The sequence below is a fragment of the Gastrolobium bilobum genome, unplaced genomic scaffold, assembly GCF_033153095.1.
Source record: "Gastrolobium bilobum isolate Gb01-03AN ecotype WA unplaced genomic scaffold, APGP_CSIRO_Gbil_v1 utg53966, whole genome shotgun sequence".
Classification (NCBI taxonomy): Eukaryota; Viridiplantae; Streptophyta; class Magnoliopsida; order Fabales; family Fabaceae; genus Gastrolobium; species Gastrolobium bilobum.
This window is the reverse complement of record NW_026896101.1, coordinates 134,915-159,102: the sequence shown is the minus strand read 5'-3', so window position 1 is coordinate 159,102 and position 24,188 is coordinate 134,915. Positions and strand designations below refer to the sequence as shown.

Sequence of the window (24,188 nt, the reverse complement as noted above, 5' to 3'; positions counted from 1 at the left end):
TTATAAATCTCATTGTTCCTGATATTCAACATAGTATCTAGAGCCTAACAAGATTCACATTTTTCCGGTAGACCCACTGTCAATCGAGTAAAAATCTTTCCATAAACTGTCACCGTCATCGGTTTTCGGCCACTGTCTGCCACCACTGTCCTCCACCTGAAAAGTTTTCTGGCAACCGTTTTGATCAAAAAGTACATCAACGAACTCAGAAGAAGCCGATCTACCCAACGTCGCAAGACCCACCATCATCAGAGGTTGCCAGCGCCGTGGACCACTGTTTGATCGCCGTTGACCGCCACCACCAATCACTTTTCAGGCACTTTTTTCGGCGAGCCACCCACAGTTGTGATCGTCACAAGGAGACGGTTTTTTCCATCCAAGGCCCGCACCCAAATTTCCACTGACGCACCCTCACGCGCGTGAAACATACTTGCGACTTCCATCGTAGGGATCGCCCTCTCCTTCCGAGTTCAAATCAATCCTTACCTTGTGGTTTCGAGTCCGTTGCGGCCCTTCTGAAGCATTTATCCTCTTTCCATTACTGTTCTCGACATCTTTGTTTCAGCGAATTGTTCTTGATCCATGGCTGATTCTAGCTCATTTATCCTTCCTCAAGATATTTCTCGGCTCAAGATCCCTGGTTCCACTGCTACTGTTGTGCATACAAGTAATAGCTTTGTTGGTTTCACTCAAAGTTCATCATTTGGTCATTGGATTCTTGATTCTGGTGCCTCTGATCATATTTCTGGTAATAAATCTTTGTTTTCCTCTCTTTCTACCCCTGGTTATTTTCCTGCTGACACTATGGCTATTGGTTCCCAGGTTCATTCTCATGGGATTGGAACAATACATCTCTTTCCCTCCATTTCTATTGATAATGTGCTCTATGTCCCTGGTTCACCCTTTAATCTCATTTCCATTAGCCGTTTAATACGTTCTCTTGATTGTCTCATTTATTTTACCTAAAATTCTGTTGTTTTACAGGATCGAAATTCGAGGAGGACAATTGGCGGCGAATTTGAGTCCAACGGCCTTTACCTGCTCTCCAGCTCCTCTCATGCTCATTCTGTATTAGATTCTCCACTCACTATTCACGCTCAGTTGGGTCATCCTAGTCTTACAAAGCTCCAGAAGATGGTGTCACGTTTGTCCAAGCTGTCTACTTTGCAATGTGAATCATGTCAATTCGAGAAACATACTCACAATTATTTTCCTAATAGAGTCAATCGCCGTGCCTCCTCTCCTTTTAGTTTGGTTCACTCTGATGTTTGGGGACCCAGTCGTACTGAATCAACTCGGGGTTATAGATATTTTGTTACCTTTATTGACGATTATTCTTGAAACACTTGATTATTTTTACTGGAAAATCGCTATGAGTTGTTCTCCATATTTCAGAAGTTTTATCATGAAATTCTTACTCAATTTGGTATTCCTATCCGCACTTTTCGTAGTGATAATGCTCGTGAGTATCAGTCTCAACCATTTCAATCATTCATGGCCTCTCACGGCATTCTTCACCACACATAATGTGCGCACACCCCCCCAACAAAACGGGGTTGCTGAAAGAAAAGATCATCATCTTATTTAAACAGCTCAGACACTCTTAATTCATGGGAATGTTCCTACCAATTTTTGGGATGATGTTGTTCTCACCGCATGTTATCTCATTAATCGCATGTCTTCCTCTGTCCTTGGTAACCAGGTACCGTACTCTATCTTGTTTTCCTATTAGCCTTTACATTTCTTATCCCTTCGTATTTTTGGTTCTACTTGTTTTGTCCATGAACTCGGTCCCAATCGTGACAAGTTGTCTGCCAAATCCCACAAATGTGTGTTCCTCGGTTACACCCGGACACAAAAAGGTTATCGGTGTTACTCTCCTAGTCTTTGTCGCTCTTTTGTCTAGGCGGATGTTACTTTCTTTGAGTCTGTGCCATTTTTTGGCTCCACCTCCATTTTCGATGACTCTATTGATACTCAGTTACCTTTGCTCTTTGTTCCAATTCAATATGTTCCGGCACCAGATTCCACACCACCACCGCCTACTGTCAATTCTACATATGTCTCAGCACCAGATCCTTCTCTCCAGGTTTATCACCATTGGTCACATCCAACCATACCCCAAGACATTGATGAGGTTCCTATGGACTCAGATCTGCCATCATCAACTCATGTGGCTTTGGTCCCGCCCTCCGACATTGACCTACCCATTGCTCTCCGAAAAGGTACTCGTAATATTCGTCTTCCACCCAGGTATTCAATAAATATGAGTTATCATTGCCTTTCTCCATCACATTTTGCTTGTTGTTCTTCTTTGTCTTCTATATCTGTTCCTAAGACTACAGGTGAGGCATTATCCCATCCCGGATGACGACAGGCTATGATTGAAGAGATGTGTGCACTTCATGGCAGTGATACTTGGGATCTGGTTCCTCTTCCCTCTGGAAAATCTATTGTTGGATGTAGATGGATATTTTCTGTTAAGGTTGGTCCTGATGGACAAGTGGATCGTCTCAAAGCACGTTTGGTGGCCAAGGGATACACTCAGGTGTTTGGTGAAGATTATCAGGATACATTTTTCCCTGTGGCAAAAATGGCGTCTGTTCGCCTCTTTATTACTATGGCTGCTATCCGTCACTGGCCCCTTTATTAATTGGATGTCAAAAATGCTTTCCTCAATGGTGATCTTGCGGAAGAAGTTTATATGGAGCAACCTCCTGGATTTGTTGCTCAGGGGGAGTCCAGTCTAGTTTGTCGACTCCGCAAATCCTTGTATGGTCTCAAACAGTCTCTACGAGCTTGGTTTGAGAGGTTTAACACCATTGTCCAACAATTTGGTATGACTCGGATCACTCAACCTTTTATCGCCACTCAGACTCTGGATTCATTTATTTGATGGTATATGTTGATGACATTGTCATTACAGGTGATGACCATCAAGGCATTACTCAGTTAAAACAACATCTCAGTCATCATTTTCACACAAAGAATCTCGGAAGACTACAATATTTCTTGAGAATTGAAGTGGCTCAATCCAAGGATGGTATTGTGATATCTCAGAGGAAATATGCTATGGACATTCTAGAGGAGACAACTTTGTTGAATGCTAAGCTCGTCGATACCCCTATGGATCCAAATGTCAAGCTTATGCCAAATCAGGGGGAGCTATTTTCAGATCCAGAACGGTATAGAAGATTGGTTGGGAAGCTAAATTATCTTACAGTTACTCAACCAGACATCTCATTTGCAGTCAGTGTAGTAAGTCAGTTCTTGAATTCTCCTTGTGAAGATCATTGGAAAACAGTGATCCGTATCCTCAAGTACATCAAGAATGCTCCAGGTAAAGGTCTCCTCTATAAAAACAAAGGTCATACCAGAGTTGAGGGATACTCAGATGCTGATTGGGCAGGTTCCCCCAGTGATAGAAGATCCACATCTGGGTATTGTGTATTCCTTGGAGGTAACTTGGTTTCTTGGAAAAGCAAGAAACAAAGTGTAGTTGCCAGATCAAGTGCTGAAGCTGAATATCGCTCCATGGCCACAACCACTTGTGAACTTATCTGGTTAAAACAACTATTGAAGGAACTCAAATTTGGAGACATTGGCACATCATCTCTAATTTACGATAATCAAGCTGCTTTACATATTGCTTCCAATCCAGTGTTTCATGAAAAGACCAAGCACATTGAGATAGATTGTCATTTTATTAGAGAAAAAGTCCTCTCTGGAGATATAGTCATTAGTTTTGTTAACTCAACTAATCAATTAGCTAATGTTTTCACTAAGTCTTTGAGAGGGCCTAGGATAGATCACTTATGTAACAAGCTTGGTGCATATGATCTATATGCTCCAATTTGAGGGAGAGTATTGTAAATAATAGTTTAGAATAGTAGTATAGAAGTCTCATATCATATATAACTCTTTATATTTTCTTTCTTTTAAGTTATATAATAGACTTTCTGCTGTAATTGAGACACACAGATTATTTATAAATCTCCTTGTTCATTATATTCAACAAAACTATAAGTATTCTCTTGGAGAACAATTTTAATCGAGCTAAGAATTTCTATGTCATGCTAATGCTTCCACAATTTTTTTTTTTTTTTTTGCATTCCTATGGACTTAAACCCAAACCTTACTTAATGCCGAATCAAGCACCTGTCATTTGAATCAACCCCAAATTGGTCTACTAAGCAAGGTTTTAACTTACTATAATAACTTTTGTTCTTACACGGGTGTGTTGTGTCCCATACAATGATACCATGTTAATAAACAAGTACAACGTTGGTGTTCTGGATCAAAGGCATATGCAGCTCACCTAACCGCCATTAACCTGAAGGTTCAACTGCAAGTTTGCAAAGAGGTGAACATGCCTTTCAAAACTTTCTTAAGTTGATACTGTAACAATATCCATTTCTAATGATCATAAACAAGAAAAAAAAAATTTGCCCTTGAAAAGTTACAGCTCAATGCTCTCTTAGTTTCTCTCTGAGTTGGGGCTCAGAGGTCAGGTGCATGATTTATCTTTAGGCAAAAGGGTCTTCCCTAATTTTCTGTGAGGATGATGTTTCAGAACAAGCGTTTCTTCTTTGATGCTTTGGTTAATGCTTACGGCTATTCTCTCAATTATTATCTGGGAATGGCCATGGGTAATACCTATTATTGGTGTTTCTATTTGTGCAGCTTCTTTGGGTCTGTTTATGTATTGACTTGAAATGGATTTTAGTTATGTTTACGGGTTCCTTTTAAAGCGTTGCCTAGTTTTAGGTATGTTCCCAACTCTGAGAAGCAAAGCGTATTTATCAGAAAACTGGATTTGTGTTGTGCAGTGTTTGACTTCACCGACTCAACAGAGAATATAAAGGAAAAAGAAATCAAAAAATTGACATTGCCTGAGCTGGTGGAATATGCTACTTCTGTGAATGGGAAATTTAATGAAACTGTTATGCAAGAAGTTATCCAGATGATATCTGCAAACTTATTCAGGTCACTTAATTGTTGGGATATTCAAGTGTGATGAGTCCCGCATTGGTTGGTAATGGGCTAAGTGAAGAGTATATAAATGGAAGTTGAGACATGGTGTCAGATCTACTTGCTACAGTTGATGTAGCTTGGCCCATATTATTCATTCATCACTGTAGAATTTGTTTGTTTTATCTAATAATTGTAATTCACTAAACAGATGGATACTGATAATATTTTAGATTGCTAAACTTGAAGGGCTAGTTAATTTTTTCATTGTTGTGTTAGTGTTGTGATAGCAAGGCATGTTAGCAAGGTCAAAATTTATTCTATTTGTCGGTTAGATTAGATGCAGTCTGTAGAGGGGTAATGAGGATAAAGGAATAGTAACCAAAGTGTCACCTTTTTTTTTAATTTTTTACCCAAATACTATGCGCGAATAGTATTTTTTACCGGATTGTCATGTATTGAAGTTCGCTAGGATTGGTAGCGAACTTGGTTAGCCTATGATTTCTGACACGTGATATACTTTTGCAGAAAAAGCTGACTGGACTAAGTAAGCTATCAATGATAGTGAACTTCGTACATGTACACTAATATGAATGTGACTTGTGGCCTAACCAAATTTGCTACCAGTCATAACGAATGCATGACAATCTGATAAAAAATATTTGTTTGCACGACATTTGAATAAAAAATTGTAAAAAATGTGGCACTTTAGTTATTGTTGCGAGGATAAAAGGGATGAAATAAACCAAGATTGGTAATTACCTCAATTTTTACTAATTATTAAGCCTTGTGGAAAGTGAGAACTTCCCTAGATAATAGGACTAAGGGCATTATTGATATAAGGTGAAGTAGTGGTGGCCTGTTGTTCTATACGTACACAAGATTTTCATCTGTTCAACGTATATTGGACTGTACTTGGGGAATTTGGAAGTAAAGAAACAAAAGGAAATTCTAGAAATGGAGTGTCAAGTTAGGATGTGATTAATTTGGAACATTTTCTATATCTAACTAAATATTTTAAGGGAGTGAATCCTATTATGGGTAACTTACGGGTTGAACAGCATGCAAGCTACGGACTTAACACCAAGTTGCCATTCTCCTTGTCAATTGACACGTGTATGTCAACAATTTTTTATTATTATTATTATACAAGTGTGATTAAATATATAACCTAATACAACCTGTCTAAATTACTTACCACTAGATTAAATGTAGTGGCTTAGTATGCCAAAAGCTTTAGGAGAAATGAAGGAATAGTGACCAAAGTGCCATTGTTGGCAAAAAAAAAATACCAAAATGCCACGCCAACAGTAAATTTTGCCAAAATGTCACGTGACATATTTCGCTACACTGTGTAGCGAAATATGTGTGCAAATAATTCGCTACACAGTGTAGCGAAATATGCCACGTCAGAATGCACAGAACCCAAAATGCCACATGTCAGACAGGGAGAATTTCGTTACACTGGGTAGCGAAATTCTCCTTGTTTGACACGTGGCATTTTTTGGTTTTGACGTGGCATATTTTGCTACACCGTGTAGCGAATTATTTGCACACATATTTCGCTACACAATGTAGCGAAATCTGTCACGTGACATGTTGATAAAATTTACTGTTAACATGACATTTTTGTATTTTTTTTTGCCAGTGACAAAATGATCAGTGTTCCAGAAATGAATGTTTGTCGCTCGTTTCAGTGTAGAGTTGATGCTTCCCTTGAGGAATTAGCATTGATTTGATGGCTTTTAAGTGGGAATGGTATTTTTTGGTTTGACAATAAGTTTTAAAGAAGACAGATCGAGATATATCATAAGCTACAATAAGGGTGTAGACTGTAGGCATATGAACCCCCAATGAAGATCACTAGGAAGAATCAAAACCAAAACTTTTGAGGGAGTTCCATCCTAGCAGTTGAAGTAATACTTATTTTTTTTGGTAACAAGTTGAAGTTATACTTATTGGCTACTTAATAAAGTTTAATAGGTGCCTAAAAGAATAGGCTAAATTAGAATTTGACTCTTTTAAAAAAATCTTTGTTTGGTAGTTAATTTTCGTGTGTTACTAGTATTCTACTATTTTTCTTTGGAGTTAGATGATAGTTTTGTTATATTTAATCTTCTGTGACATTGTTAAGTGTTAAATAACCTACATGGATTGTTTCCGAAAAAAATAAACCAAAGTCTTAAATAATATATATATATATATGATAAAATTATTTTTGCAGCCGCTTTACGTACAACAACGACATGTATATTGTTATGATTCCCCATATTTAATGCTTTCATATTTTGTATGGTTATAATTTCCCGCATTTAATGCTTTCAAGTATATATATGACAAGTATTTAATTACTGCACGTACAACAACAGAAATGTAAACTTATATATATATATACGTAATTTTTTTTGTAAGTCCTCAAACTGATTATTAAATTTTTTTATTATATTGTTAATAAGATAGCTAAGTGGCAACTACTCCAAATTTCCAAGCATCAGCGAATTTTGTTCTGCTAGATTTTTATTCATTATGTGGTCCATAAAATAAAAAAACTTATGGACTGGCTTGTTAGTGTTATAATGCATAAGCATCATCGTGTTTTGCCCTTTATTATTACAGAGCTTTCACTGAGCTAAATTCTTATTTTAAATTGAACCTTAAATTTTATTTATTTATTTTAACATATCAGCAGTCCAAGTGATAACTACTCCAATTTTCTAATCATCAGCAATTTTGTTTTTGCTCAATTTTAATTCATTATGTGGTCCACGAAAGTATTTAAAATTTGAGTGTATTAGTGCAATAATTCATATGTATAATCGAGATTTTCGTCTTATAATAAATTAAGAAGATTAACAATTTCATGCGAAGATTATCCTCGGATCGGGCAGACAATTTTATGCAGTGCGTACTGCCCATTATTATTATTATTCGGTAAACATTATTATTTTATTTTTAGTTTTTAGTTTTCCTTACTTTGTGTTTAAACCCAAATTTTATTCGATGAACGATAAAAATTGAACTCTACATCACTTGGTTATAAATTTTTATATCATATTCACACTACTAATTCTCCAAAAAATTTAAAACCATGGAAAAGAGGTTCATAAATTATTTTATTATATCTCTTAATAGATTTATTGCCTGTCACCATACTAGAGTACATGTTCCAGCAACCGAGGATTCTTTGAAGAGATTTTTTGCCATTTGAAAAAGGCAATACTTAAGCAAGAAGGATACATAAAATAAGATATTCATTTGTCAATTACGTATCATCGATAGTAACTTAAATAAAGGACAGTACTAAATGTATTCATTTGACATGGTTGTTTCTAAAAAAATCGTAGTTGTTAGATAATCATTTGATATTTTAAACCTTATTATTTTTCCTTATTTTGAAATGAACAAATAAAATAAGTAAACTAACATTTAGTTAAAAGTGTACTGCAATGTTGAACCATTAGGAATATTGGACTATCGTAATTATTATTTTTAAGAAATTGATGTATTATTTTTATTTTATGTTTAAAATTTTATTAAATAATAATAATAATAATAATATATTTTTATTTTCTTCACGGAATTATAAAAACTAGAAATATGATAAAAGCATTATGAAATTTTTATAATTATAATGGAAAAAAATAAGCAATCAATCAAATTTTTATAGATTTTGCATTCTTCTATTACTAAAATTCTATATATATTAACATTAGTTTATATGAGGTAAGGTTTTTTTTTAATGGGAGATATTATACTTACTACTTCTTTTTCTTACTACCTCTTACTATCAAATCTTAACCGTTGATTTTCGCTAATCTAACGATTATAATTTATTGAAAATTAATAATTAATTAATAAGTATGACCCAATAAATTATAACCATTAGATTGACGAAAATCAACGGTTAAGATTTGATAATAAAAGATAATAAAAAAAAGAGATAGTAAATATAATCTCTCTACTTTTTAATACACATAATCACTTCATCAATTTATTTAATTATGATATAAGATAATTTATGCATATCATTATCTTGTTAGATTTTTTATTAATATCTTTTATTGAAATGTTGTTTTACTAAATCGATTTCTTAACTATTGAATTAAAGTTGTTTTGCCCAATCTTTACACGATAAAGTGACTCTCTTGAGCTCATGCTCTTCACAATACACAGAAAAATTGAAGTATTTTATGGTGCGGCTATATGATGGTTGGTCGTGACTTTTTTTTTTTTTTTTTAATATTTCTACTAATTGGATCATCATTCGGATTCAGTGGCGGAACAGTAAGCAAAAATCAGGCAGTGCCAAAAAAAAAAAATTAATACATAAAACGGAACAGGGAACAGTGACAGCATCACCAAAAATTAAAAATATTCTTTATTATTATTTTTTATTTTTATTATTGCTTTAAAAAATAAAAAAGGAAAAACAACAGAAAGTGACAAAATCCCAGTAAAGCTTTACAGTGCCAATGTGACCGAGTGACCTTTGCCCACCTACCATATTTTCTCCCAAACCAAAGTCTTGTGCTTTTCACGTACCCATTTACTCATTTGCTCCACTCTCTCATCTTCGTATTCTCTCGCCACTTTCAGCCGGTGCCAATGTTGCTCTGCCATTATTACCCACAACAAGCTTCCATCCAGAAAACTCTTCATTTTTTTCCATCCAGAAAACTCTTCATTTTTTAAAATCAGCTAGTGCTAAGGCACTTGCTGGTTTCAACGTGACTCCGCCACTGTTCAAATTAGTTCGGTTTAAGCATTGTCGAATCCTAAAGCATGGATGGCTCTCCGAAAACTGTTTTTTCCATTTGCAGAACTTGAATCATGGCTATTTAAACTGTTAAATGAAAGGTCAGGATTGATTTTATATTTTCAACACTTTTTTCATGCTAGAGTATTGTCCATTTTATATAGGTACATTTAAAAACTTGAACTGTTAAGGACCAAACTTTTGAGAACTTAAGCTATATTATATAAAGGTTCATAATTTGTTTTATCGAATGATGGCATGATGTCTTGAAACGATAACTTCATGCATATTACTCAAATCCCTCGTTACTAAACTAATTCTAATGGCTCATAATTTGTTTTATATATGTAGCATCATTAGAATATAATTCCAAGTTTTTATCATATAACGGTGACATTGAAATTCCAACCAATAAATTTATGAGAGAAAGTGTGTATCATTTTGAAGAACGTAAAATTATGTCATTTTAAGTGAGAGAAAGAGATAAATCATGGGAGAGAGAATGCGCGGGAAAAATTTAAAAAATGTAGGTCCCACCTCTTAGTGAGAGTGAAAAGATATAAGATGTGTCATTTAAAATGACACACAATTTTTCTTAAATTTATGTAAACTATTAAAATCTCTCATCACTAGTCCATTTTTTCGGGCTTAATCATAGTTATTTTCAAACACCTATAAAAATAATTTTTTTCTTCAAAATTATCGAAGTTAATTGGAATATAGCGAAAAGGTTCTTGATTAATTTAAGGGTTTAAATTTTCTACAATTGCTGTAGAAAAAGTGGGTTTGTCACTCTCACAAATAAAAGAGTGGGTCCCATAAAAATAATAGTGGGTCCCATGCAATAGAGTTTGTTTATAAAAATTTAACTATGTATTTCGAAAAATATATTTGACTGTGTATTCGTTCCAAAAAGTATATCATATGCAACAGCGTAAATATTTTTTCCTTAATTTAATGGTAAAAATTGACTAACTAATCTTTTAAATTCTGCTTCAAACACATCTTGTGAGTTGTGACCCATGGAAAAGCTTTTTCATTTGTTGATTAATTTGGTATTTTGATGGCGTTTCAAATGTATATATATAGAGATAGGCAATGAACGAGTGATAACACACTAATCACAAAGGAAAGATATCAGCAAGAGAGTGAAACATGGAAATGGAATTAATATCCAGAGAATTCATCAAACCCTCTACACCTACACCTTCTCACCACAGAATCCATCCCCTCTCTTTCATAGATCATATAGTTGCTCGTAACTACGTGCCAGTAGTTTACTTCTACACAAACGAGGGCTCTGAAAATGATGATAATAACCAAGGATCCAAAATATCAATGCTCAAGAAATCCTTATCTGAAGTTCTATCCATATACTACCTTCTTGCTGGTAGGTTCAGAGATAAAACTTCCATTGATTGCAACGACCAAGGGGTGTTATTGCTGGTCACAAGGATCAGAAGCAAGCTATCTGAGATCCTCCACAACCCCATTAATGAAGCAATATTGAACCCTTTGTTCCCAGATGAATTGCAGTGGAAGGACATGGGTTCAAGTGCAAGTATAGTTGCCATTCAAATCAACTCTTTCGAATGTGGAGGAATAGCTATCAGCGTGTGTATGTCTCACAAAGTTGGTGATGCTTCCGCTCTTTTCAACTTTGTCAATGACTGGGCCATCATGAACCGAAAATCTAGTGATGAAGAAGGAGAGTTATTAATACCCTCCCCTGTGCTTGATGCTGGAGCTTCATTATTCCCACATGGGGATTTACCAGATTTACCTGAAACTCTGTTTATGTTACGAAACACTGTATGCAGAAGGGTTGTGTTTGAAGCCTCGAAGATCGAGTCCCTCAAGGCAATGGTTTCATCTCACAATAAGGTGGAAAACCCTTCACGTGTTGAAGTTGTTATTGCACTAATTTACAAGCGTGCAGTTTCTGCTTTGAGATTAAATAACAACACACTTTTGCGAGTTGCTGCAAACCTCCGCAGAAGAATGGTTCCTCCACTTCCTGATAAGTCTATAGGTAACTGGGTTTGGTCCTTTCCTGTGTCCTGTGACACAGGGGAAGCAGAGTTGCATGATTTGGTGAGCAAAATGAGAGAAGGGTTATCAGAGTTTTGTGACAAAAATGTGAAAAACTTTGGGGATTTTTCATTTGTGTGTGAGTTCTTAAAACAAGCTACTTCTTTACCAAAACCAAAAGAAACAAGTTCAAATGCTTCTAACCAGGTGAAGCCTTTAGCTATGTTTTTCTTTGCGAGCTGGTGTAGGCTCCCAACCTATGAAGTGGACTTTGGGTGGGGTAAGCCAATATGGGTGACAAGTATTGGTTCTCCAGTGAAGAATAGTGTAGTTTTGATGGATACAAAAGATGGGAATGGGATTGTAGCGCTTGTGAATATGGATGAGCAAGACTTGGCCATATTTGAACGTGATGTGGAGCTCCTTCAATATGCATCTCTTAATTAGTTTTAAGGATTTTCTCCTTGATCATGCTCGCTCGCTCTCTCTCTCTCTGTCTTTTCTTCCTTCGACGAAGAAAGTGTTTGTAAAATGAGGAGCAGTAAGTAGTCTGTACTCCTCTCAACAATAAATGCTTGTTTCAATATCTTACATGTCAGTTGGAAATTTAAAATGGATGCGTTGCTTTTATTGTTATGAATTTCATTGAGTTAGCGGCGCTAAACAATTGAAGGGACAAATAACACAACATGATGATGGATGCTTTGCTTTTAATCAAGGATGTGAAATAAACTTGTTTTGTGTAAAAAATTTCATGTAAGTCAACATTTTTCTTGAAATTTTTAGAGACTGAAATATTCTTATGAAATTGCTTTGTATTTAAATGCGATGCTTTGAAAACCCATTATGTTTTGAAGATTTAAGAAGAGAAACTTAAGGTTTTGTATAATATATTTACAAACAAAAAGTTTGCCTGTATAGAGGCAAATGTTATATTTACAAATTTTTTGTTTATAAACTTTTACAAATTACACTAAGTATGACCGGTCATATACTAATCAAGAGTGTATGACCGGTCATACTTAGTGTAATTTGTAAAAAAAGTTTGTAAACGGATCTTTTCACATATATATTAGGAGTATTTATCAATCGATTCAAACCGCGATGACCGAATCGAAAAACTGAAAACCAAAAATTCAAAAAAAAAAAAAACAGCATATTTTAATTGGATTGGATCAGTTTTCGATTTGATTGGTGAAAACCGATCAAATCTAAACTGATCCAATGTATCTTGTATTTATTATTTATTATTCTGCATATTTATTAAAATTGGTTCTGGTCCATTCATTTTTTCAATGATTTAGGAGAGTTTATAGAAGAATTTGTAAAGACAGAGATAGGTAATTTACTTTATTCTACTTGTATATTTTTTTTAATACAAGATGAGGGTTGAACGCCCAGAAGAAAGAAAAAAGAAGAAAAGAAAAAACTACAAAACAAAAATGAACTAAATAGGAGCTGTAGGAACTCCTATATTATCTAAGGCTAAAAGCCTTTCTAACTGAGAAGGAATAGAAGTATACTGACAGAAAACAACATCTTGGATAATAGCCTCATGAGCAAGCCAATCAGCACAGGTATTAGCTTCTCTTAGGGTATGTTGGAAACAAACCCTCCAATCTCTATTCAGCCAGGATATTATACTCTTCATTAGATGGGATTCAGGACGTCTAGGATCAGGATTATGAAAATGATTGACAATGGACAAGTTATCTCCCTCCACAATAAGATTAGATACCCCTGCATTCCAAGCAAATTCTAAGCCTTTAAAAAAACTTCAAATTTCAGCTTCCATGGGATCACAAGAACCAATTTTATATGAAAAGGCACCTAAACAGGAACCTAACGTATCCCGAAGGATACCACCGCAACCAGCCTTTCGACCATTATCTTGACAAGCACCATCAACATTTAACTTAATCGATCCTTGGTTAGGAGCAATCCATTTAACACAGCTACGATTCAAGCTTTCAGCAATGTGATAGGTATCATGGACATCAGAACGCCATTTGAACGATTTTGAACATTCATAAATCACTCTAAATGGCTCATGAGGATACCTAAAGTTGGGATCATGCACCCCTTTATTTCTCCAACTCCATAATAACCAGCAACCAACAAAGAATAAATCATTCCAATTCTTTATGTCATTACTGGTACCCTAATTCTCTAAAACATTCCTACGAAACTAATCATTGAAATCAAGCTGAAAAAATAACTGGTTCTTGAACGATTAACACACCTGGACCAAACAGCTTTGGCTATATCACAATCTCGCAGAACATGAAGATGAGATTCAGAGCTATTCCTGCAACCTTATTGCTCTTTGAAGAGAATCCGTAAGACCTAACGGCGATGATCTACGTTTAACAAAAATTATCAGACTGTGTCCAAGAACTGATCCTACTTTTAGTGGAAAGCTTTTCACGAGCTGAGGTCCACATGAAAGTTTTCACCCTTTGAGGCCCCTTCCAATTCCAAATCCTTTTCCAAAGAAGATCCCTTGGAAATGAATGGGAGTTAATGATGGAATGGTAAGCAGATTTAACAATGGAGTGCTGCCCAGGATGAATATTCCAAATAAGACTATCCTCTTCCTCTACCCTTCCTGGAGGCAAAATCGCTTGAATTTTAGAGATAACATCCTCATCTAGAAATTGACTAAGATGATCCAACTCCCAGCACATATTCAAAGGAGACATATAATCAAAAACTTTTTTTTCCAGCTCTTCTACATTAGGCAAACTCCGAGCCAAATCAATAAGAGAATCATTGGCATTAATCCACTTATATGTCCAGAATAAAATATTATTCCCCGATCCAATCTCCCACTTCATATTCTTGAGAAAATCACTCCAAATATATCCGAGGCTCTTCCAAAGACTTGAATCAAAGTTCTTAACTACAATATTCCTACGCAGGTCCATGTTACGGCCATACTTAGCCACCAAAATTTTGATCCAAAGCGAATCCTTATCATTGATGATCTGCCAAGCCAATTTATACATAAATGCCATATTATGGGAATATAAATTTCGAAGACCCAGTCCCCCTATTGCCTTAGGCTTACACATGTCTTCCCACGCTACTAAATGCAATTTACGATCATTATTATTATCACCCCAAATAAATCCACGCTCCAATTTCTCAATCTCCTTACAAATGGTCTTAGGGAGTAACCCATGTTGCATGTTGAAAATAGGAATGGCTGAAATAACAGAATCTGCTAACGTAACACGACCAGCAAAGGACAAGCACTGACTATTCCAGCCATTAAGCCTATTATGCACCTTATCCAGAATGTTAGAATAATGGTTGATAGTTGTTCTGCCATGCTTCATTCTCGACCCTAAATATCTCCCAATCTGTTTTTCCTGCTTGAAGCCACAAATATGAGAAATAGCATCTGCCTTTGATTGAGGAGTGTTCCTAGAGAAATAAATCAGTGACTTGGCAGCATTCACATTTTGCCCTGAAATTACACCAAACAATTGGAGACAATTCATAATAATCCTAATTTGCTCTTCATCAGCTTCAGCAAATAGGACTAAGTCATCAGCAAACATGAGATGAAAGATTAGAGGACCTCGTCTTCCTGCCTTGATGGGTTTCCATTTCCTATCATTTACCAAATCTGCAATTATATGAGAGAGTTTTTCTATGCAAAGAACAAAGAGGTAAGGAGATGTAAGGAGAGATTGGATCACCTTGACAAATACCTCTAGACGCATGGAAACTATCAGTTTTTGCCTCATTCCACAAGATATTAAATTCCGTAGAAGAGACGCACTCAGAAATTAAGTTAACCATATGCTGAGGAATCTCAATTTCCTCTAAAACCTTCCGGATGAATTGCCAATTAAGCCTATCATAGGCTTTCTCCAGATCAATTTTAAGGGACATATAACATTTATTCCCTTTCATACGATGCATAGAATGAATTAACTCTTGAGCAACTATTATATTATCCTGTATCTGTCTACCAGGCACAAAACTTACCTGGTTGGGGGATACCAACTTAGCTATAAGAGGCTTCAAGCGGTTAACAATAACCTTACTAATCACTTTATAAATAGTATTATCCAGAGAAATTGGTCTCAATTGACTTATCAATTCAGGTTTATGAATCTTCGGAATGAGAACCTCCAGAGTTTTATTAATCTCCTTAACCAAAGCAGGGAACTGCATATAACGAATAACGTCTTCCGTCACTGACTTACCAACTACCTCCCAATTTTTATGAAAAAAGCACAGATGATAGCCATCTTCGCCAGGAGCTTTGTTTCCTTTCATCATAAACATAACATTTTTAACCTCCTTAGGAACCTCTGGCTTTTGAAGTAACTCAATTTCCATGGCTTCAAGTTTCGACCACCTATTGTGAGTAGTGCCAAATTCTCTCGCTCCTATCCTTTAGAAATAGATTACGATAATAATTTTGCACCAAGTCTTTCAAAGTATCTTCATTTCTCACCCAACGCCCATTATTATCTTTCAGTTCCACTATTTTATTTTTCCTTCGCCTGCTAACTGTTTTAGAATGGTAATATTTAGTGTTTCTATCACCATCCTCCACCCACTTTGTCCGAGCCTTCTGAAACCACAACTCTTCTTCCTGATCCAGCACTTTGTCTAATTGCCCTTGTAATTTCTTCTGCAATTTCTCCAATCTGAAGCAAGGATGAGCTATTAGTCTTTGTTGCACCCCATTTATTCTGGCCATCAAATTCTTCTTTTTATTGAAAACATTCCCATAGACCTCCTTATTCCACACCTTAAGAGCCGAAGTAAGATACTGAAAATTATCTACTGTCTTGAGACTCGAATGCCAATTCTCCTTAAAGAAAGGAAAAAACTTATCATGATCTTGCCAACCAGGGAAAAATCTAAAAGGACGATCGTCCCACTCCTTATCAGAATTATCCATAAGTTACTAACAATATTTTATTATAATTATTAATATTCTCCAAATATAGAAGTTGATGATAATTCTGGTCTGATTAAAAGTTGATGATGTAAGTTGCTATTTTTTAATTTCAATTGTTCATATATTTATTTTAAATTTGTTGCTACTTGAACCCTCTGTTAATATTTTGTTTTCATAAAAGTTGATATCTTGCTTGTTGTTTTGAAAATCACGAAATAAGCATCGAATAAGCTGAAAAAATAAAGTATGAAAGAGAAAGATGGTGACTTACAATTTTAGATATTATTGATAATAAACTATCTTGTTTTAATTTTTTTTATTATTCATTATTATATTTTAATTCTTTATGAATTTTAAAACTTATTTTAAAAGAATAAATAATATAACCCAGCAGAGTAATAGTGGAATAGGCAGGGGAACATTGAGAAGCCATCTTGCCCCAAACTTCCAACTTTTTTATTTATACACTATTACATATAAGTCGGTGGTCCCCTGAATATAACACAATTCCAAATGGCGCTTTAGTAAAATAAAAATCCCTACCAATTCTCAATTAACATAAAGGGTAGCTAACCAAAATAACATTAAAAATATCATAATTAATTGTCTTATATTCAATTATATTAATTATGAGTGTATCTAATATAAATAGCATGTTCGTTGTAAATTGAACTTATCTCATTTTGTATGCTTATATTATATAAATGTTAGATTTTCTTTTACTTAAGTATTTGAAGAGATATATCTAGTTTTTAATCTATGTTGTTGAAGAGAGAGGTGAATAATCACCAAGAGATTTGAATCCATACAACGAAAATGCTATAATTAAATCTACAATTAAAGTGCAAGAAGAAATAAGGAACGAACTCGCAGGATATATAAAAGAGATGTCAATATGTAGATAAATTCGAGCCCAACAGATATTGTCTCTTTAAGACAATTGGTTCCCTCTATTGATGTCGAAGGTTGATGAACAATAGTCTCCCAAGATAGAACAGATTACGTCTCAAGAATGATGATATTATCAATCAAGAGCCCGGACGAACACAACTTAATGTCTGACGAATCACACTATCTAATACTAGGGTATGGATGCACAATACATAGAAAAAGAAAACTCAACTAAAATTTTGACTCTCTATATATTTATAGAAAACGTAAGGTCATGATTCAAAATACATCTTTTCGTCGACGAAACAACATATTCGTTCGACACAAGAAGACATATCAGTTCAACATGAAAAGACACATTCGTTCGACACGAAAAGACACATCAGTTCGACTTGAAAAGATACATTCGTTTGACACGAAAAAACACATCAATTCGACATGAAAAGACACGTCCTTTTGACGAAAAAAAGACACCTTTTTAGATCACACTTCTTATTCATAACCCATGAGATTTAGAACCAAAAATCCAACAATCACCCTTAGAATTAAAATTGTAAATCTATCCTGAGTGGAATGATATAATATTACTGTAAAATAGCTAAGTTCAATTCTTAATATAAATCCCGCAAGTTTGCACTGCTCAATGCTGTCAATAGTGCCAAAACAGGCGCAAACCTAGTGCTCTCATTTAACACTGGCTTGACCGGACCGGCTAAATAATTCATAATTTAAAGGGTTTAGTGTATGTCATTTAAAAGGATACAAGTTGTGTCCTTTTAGTAATTTACACACAGTACGACCGGTCGTACTCTGTGTAATTTTAAAAAGTTATTTTTTTTTTTCACTTTACACGTCAGTGATGTGACTGGGAAGAGAAAAAAAAAACAACTTTTCAATTTTATACAAAGTACGATCGGTCGTACTTTGTGTAAAACACCTAAAATGACACAAGCTTTTGTCATTCAAAAAGATATTTCTTTTTCCGTAATTTAAACTATGGGTTTAGTGTGTGTCATTTAAAAGGACACAAGTTGTGTCCTTTTAGTGATTTACACAGAGTACGACCGGTCGTACTGTAATTCTGAAAAGTTATTTTTTTTTCAATTTACACGTCAGCGATGTGACTTGGAAGAGAGATTTTTTTTTTTTTTCAGTTTTACACAAAGTACGACCGGTCATACTTTGTGTAAAACACCTAAAATGACACAAGCTTGTGTCATTCAAAATGATACTTCTTTTTCCCTTAAACTATTCATCCAATTACTTTCATTTGGATCAGAAGAAATAAATTAAGTAAACTTTTGTGTCACATAAATTATATATATAGTGTCACGTATTTTAAAAATTATCCAAATTCTTCATTAGCTAGGTCTTTTTCTTTTCTTCAAGTATTTTTTTTTCTTATATGTTAATAATTAATAAAATGTCAAGTGATTATTCTTATGGCCAAAAAAAAAATTAAATTCTTTTTTATTGTGTACTTAACATTTTTATTTAACGACTCTCAATCTTCTGTTAAAATAGATTTCTGATTTTTGTAAGAATAATTTTTTTTCTCTATATTTCAAAATGTGTAATTAAAATAAATAAACTTTCTGACAATTTTTTCAAGTTAATTTAGCATATGATCAATCAACAACTTTTGGATAATGTGCGTGTTGATTTGTCACCACATTAAGGCGAATATTCCACTGATGATTTGTTGATTATTTAGTTTTTAACTTCTTTGCCATGCGAACATCATGACTTTTAAAATTTAAAGTAAAATCTTATTAGTAACTTACTATTGGACATAATGTGGGTGACGTGGTTAAAAACAAAAGCAGCATAAGGCATGTGCGTTTGGTAGAGGAAAATTTTTTTTTATCGGAAAAACTTAATTACTAGGAATATGATAGGGAATAAAGTTAGATAGAAAAGTTTAAAAAAAGTTGTTTGATTGACCAAAATATTACCAGACAAATTTATTTAAATTTTCAGAGTCCATGTTTGGTTAAATATAAAATATTGATAGGAAAAAAAGGTTGAAATGACAAAAATAACCCTTTAAATTTTTTGAACCAATCATGGGGGGCCCTGACTGAAATTTGAAGTGTGATGATTGAGGCATGACGACATTATAATAGGTTGAAGAAGAGAGTATTATGGTCAATTTTTTTGTTGTCTTTTATCCCTTTAGTCATCATCTAAGTCACAATACCACATTGGAAGTGGTTTTATTGAACAATGATTTTTGTTGCATTTTACATACAAATGTCAAAGCACAGGGAAATGTGTTTCATGCCAAAATCTTGCAATATTTTGAACCAAACGTGGGCAACAAAGAATACCTATTTCTGATGCCTATGTATCTTCTAAAAAGACCTCTGCCAAACACTACCTAAAAGAATTGTTTGTTGTTGTATCATTATTTATTGTTGAATCAATACCTATTTATTTTTTGTAACATATTTGTTTTTTCTTTCATGTTTTTTTTTTTCTTTTGCCTTTGTAAGGTGCTGTTCAATGTGTTGGATAGTATTGAGCACAAGAACTTTTGACTCATTTTTTGAACGTTTCTATTTGGTAAGACAATATGCATATCATCACTGTTGTTATTATATGGATTGCTGTATATGAAGATATCTTATTATTGATTGAGCGCATCCATGACTGGTAATAATTGTTCTGGATAATATTGAGCGCAAGAACTTTTCCTCATTTTTTGATGATTTCTCTTTGGTAGGACAATTTGCATCTCATATTCTCATCACTTTTGATGTTGTATGCATTGTTGTATATGAAAATAATCAATTATAGAGTACATAACTATTTTTTATTTGCATAAAATACTGGCACGGTTCTTTCTTTTAACGATTAACCAACGATAGACACCGACAAAATTTTTGATCTTTTTTCTCCGTGCATCACACAGTTACTACACTGGTAATTATTTAAAAGTGTAACCGTTAGGTTAATCCTGATAAGTGTCTTCTCCTGCTACTTTCAGTTCATTTCCATGTCATTTTTTTTTAAAGGTGGGCCCGCCACTTTTTATTACTGTTAGATCAAATTTGGATCAATGTGATCAGATGTTTCTTTAACCTTCTTCTAAATTTTTATAGTAGTGGTACAGAGTTTTTATTAGAAAAACTTCATAAGGATTCAAATACAACATCAACATCATTATTAACACTTTTATTCCAAATTAATTAGAGTTGGTGGTAGATAAATCCAAATAAAAAGTATCAAAAGATGAGAAGAAAAAAAAAGATAAAAATAATCATAAGGATTCAAATGAGTGGATAAAATTTTCACGGTCTATTTTCATTATTACTAATCATTTTTTTATTAATATTTATTATCAGGATAATTTTTTGTTAAATTTAATTTCCGAACTCTGAAAGATAAGTTCTTTAGCTTAATAACACATAAAGTTGAGTCACTTGAGTGGCTTGAAATCAAGCTATACTTTATATTTAGGAAAATTGATTTGTTTTAATAGCTGGGTGGTCGCCGCTGCTATTAGTAGGTCAGTTGTCCTTGTTATCAACATATAATCACGATAAAGGTTAAACACACGACAACAATTTCACCCCATAGATTATGAGTTGTCCTCATCTTGTTTTGTAATATATACCAGAAAGATTCTTGGATTATTGGTACAAGTATAAATACAAAAGTTCATAAAGTAAAATTGAAACATCTAATTAATTAATGATCTATCTTCCAAAAAAAAATTAAATATCATACAATACCAGCGTACAATAATATAGGAATTGTGCAATGTTTGAGGCACCAAATTAGATAATAAATGGAGATTTAGAAACAGATTTTGAAAGTTGGGGGGACCATGGCTCCCTTAGATACCACCTGCTTTCTGATTCTGTACTCCATCCTTTCGAATATATCCTGACTAATAAAAACAAAACTAAATAGTCAAACAGGAAACGTTAATTTGGTCTTTCATATATTTTTTGAAGTAGGATAGTTTAACATCAGTGTCAAATCTGGCAGCTGTTAGATCAAAAAAGATCAACGACTCTGATTTGCAAGCATGTGACACCATTCATATGACACCTACCTCATATTTTATACATGTGCTTTTTAATGTTTAAAAGAAATATTAATTCAATACCTTAATATGTATATTTTACATGATAAAAGACAAAAAAGAGAAAGGAATTACGAGGATTGATTAGATGTGTATATAACAACATTCCCTGAGTAAGAAAGGATGATCAATAGAATTAGAGGTAATCATGGAAATGGAATTAATATCTAGAGAAACCATCAAACCCTCTGCATCCACCCCTCCTTCCCTCACTAATTATCCTCTCTCCCTGATAGATAATATCGTTGCTCCAAATTCAGTGCCATTACTTCACTTTTATCCAAACAAAAGCTGTGAACATGATTCTTATGATGCCCCAGGCCAAGTTTATGACCAAGGATCCAAAATATTAATGCTCAAGAAATCCTTATCTAAAGTTTTACACATATACTACCCAGTTGCTGGTAGGTTGAAAGATAAACGTTCCATTGACTGCAACGACCAAGGGGTGTCATTGCTTGTCACCAGGTTCAAATGCAAGCTATTTGTGGTTGCTCAGAACCCCAGTGAAGCATTGCTGAACCCTTTATTCCCTGATGAGTTGAATTGGAAGGACATGGGTTCAAGTTCAAGTTTAGTGGCTATTCAAATCAACTGTTTTGAATGTGGGGGAATGGCAATCAGTGTGTGTATGTCTCACAAGGTTGGTGATATTTCCACTCTCTTCAACTTCATCAATGACTGGGCCAACTTGAACAGATTTGAAGAAGGAGAATTAACTTTCCCAGTGTTTGATGTAGGAGCTTCAATGTTCCCACAAGGGGACTTGCCAGTTTTACCAGAATTTGTGTTTGTGAAACAGAACACAGCATGCAGAAGGCTTGTGTTTGATGGGTCGAAGATTGAGTCCCTTAAGGCTATTGTATCATCCCACCAGGTGGAAAATCCTACGCGTGTTGAAGTTGTTATTGCACTTATTTACAAGTGTGCTGTTTCTGCTTTGAGACTAAATAACAACACACCTTTGCTTGTTACTATCAACCTCCGCAGAAGAATGGTTCCTCCACTTCCTGACAAGTCTATTGGAAACTTGGTTTGGAGCTTCAGCGCTTCCAACCAATGCATGGAACACGAGAGGGAAATGGAATTACATGATTCGGTAAGCAAAATGAGAGAAGGGTTATCTGAGTTTTGTGACAAAAATGTGAAAAACTTTGGGGATTTTTCATTTGTGTATGAGTTCCTAAAAAAAGTTACTTCTTTCCTAGAGAAGAAAAAACAAGCAAGTTCAACTTCAGTGTCCCCTGATAAGGAGAAGGAAAGTTCATTCTTTTTTGCCAGCTGGTGCAGATTCCCAATTTATGAAGCGGATTTTGGGTGGGGCAAGCCAATATGGGTGACAACTAGTGGCTGCTCCGCGAGGAATAGCATAATTTTAATGGACACAAGAGATGGGGATGGGATTGAAGCGCTTGTGTTCATGGAAGAGAAAGACATGGTCATGTTTGAGCGTGATGTGGAGCTTCTTCAATATGCCTCTCTTAGTCCAAACCGATGGACATGCTAATGGGCTACCTCTAACTCAAACAGAGTTACAGAGGCCATGTTTACATTGTTTATTTGCTGGCAATATGTCTTTAAGTCATGTACCAAATTTAAGAAATAAATAAGAACTTAAATAAAAATTTGATCTGTTAAATCAGAGAAATACTAAAGCATTATTTTTAGAATTTGTTATTACTGGTACTTGTGACTTGTGATCTTGCAATACACTGTTTCAGCTAAAATAATGCTGTGAAAGGGATGTTATTCGGCAATCAGTAGGAAGGATATTAATTAAAATATGATGTAAATAAAGCTTAACAGATAGAGAGATTAGGGCTCTGTTTGATTTCTGTTGGTTTTTTAATTTTAAAAACAAAACAAAAAATAAAAAATTTGTTTGATATGAGTTTTTTGTATTTGCTATTCTAAATATATCTGTTCTTTAATTTTTAAAACAAAAAATAGAAAATACCTCTTACTCTTAAAAGTGATAAAAATGCGGAGAACAACATTTAATTAAGGGATTTGCATTTATCATTTAACATGACACAAGAAAGTTTCCTACACATATAACATTTTGTGGAGCCTACATTTTTTGAAGCAAAAAAAAAACTACGGCACACAAAATAATTCTCTATAACATTACACAATCACTTTTCCTACAACATAATTCTTATAAAACCCTTTTATTAATGACATTATGGTAATTATAATCAAACAGATTTTTTTTTATTTTTTTTTACATAACAGTTTTTATAAATTGTTTTATAAAATAATTTTAAAAACAAAAATACAATCAAACACACACTAGATTTTCATTCACATTATCTAGCAAAGTTGTACTGAATAGCGTACATGTTTCAACTTTAAAGTTTACAAGGATGATATTTTTTTTTTTTTTTTTTTGTATATACAAGGATGATAATCTGAATGAACTGATCCCAACCCAAACTAGCATACTTACTTTAATGACGTGACAGCTAAACTAAATAATACTAGCGGAGGGTTGATCCCAAAGACCAAAACTGATCCAA

The 24,188-nt window shown here is 34.2% G+C and overlaps 2 protein-coding genes across 2 annotated transcripts; both read left to right on the top strand.

Moving 5' to 3' along the window:
• The first annotated feature begins 10,882 nt into the window (after positions 1–10,882).
• LOC133297777 (stemmadenine O-acetyltransferase-like) lies at positions 10,883–12,205 on the top strand. The gene has a single exon (XM_061496972.1). It carries the CDS (start codon positions 10,883–10,885, stop codon positions 12,203–12,205), a length of 1,323 nt encoding a protein of 440 aa, XP_061352956.1.
• Positions 12,206–21,817: 9,612 nt separating this feature from the next.
• On the top strand, positions 21,818–23,176 carry LOC133297776 (stemmadenine O-acetyltransferase-like). The gene has a single exon (XM_061496971.1). The coding sequence runs from the start codon at positions 21,818–21,820 to the stop codon at positions 23,174–23,176; it is 1,359 nt and encodes a 452-aa protein (XP_061352955.1).
• Positions 23,177–24,188: the final 1,012 nt, after the last annotated feature.

Coding starts and splice junctions, on each gene's coding strand:
- LOC133297777 (XM_061496972.1), top strand. CDS start 10,883: ATGGAAATGGAATTAATATCCAGAGAATTCATCAAACCCTCTACACCT.
- LOC133297776 (XM_061496971.1), top strand. CDS start 21,818: ATGGAAATGGAATTAATATCTAGAGAAACCATCAAACCCTCTGCATCC.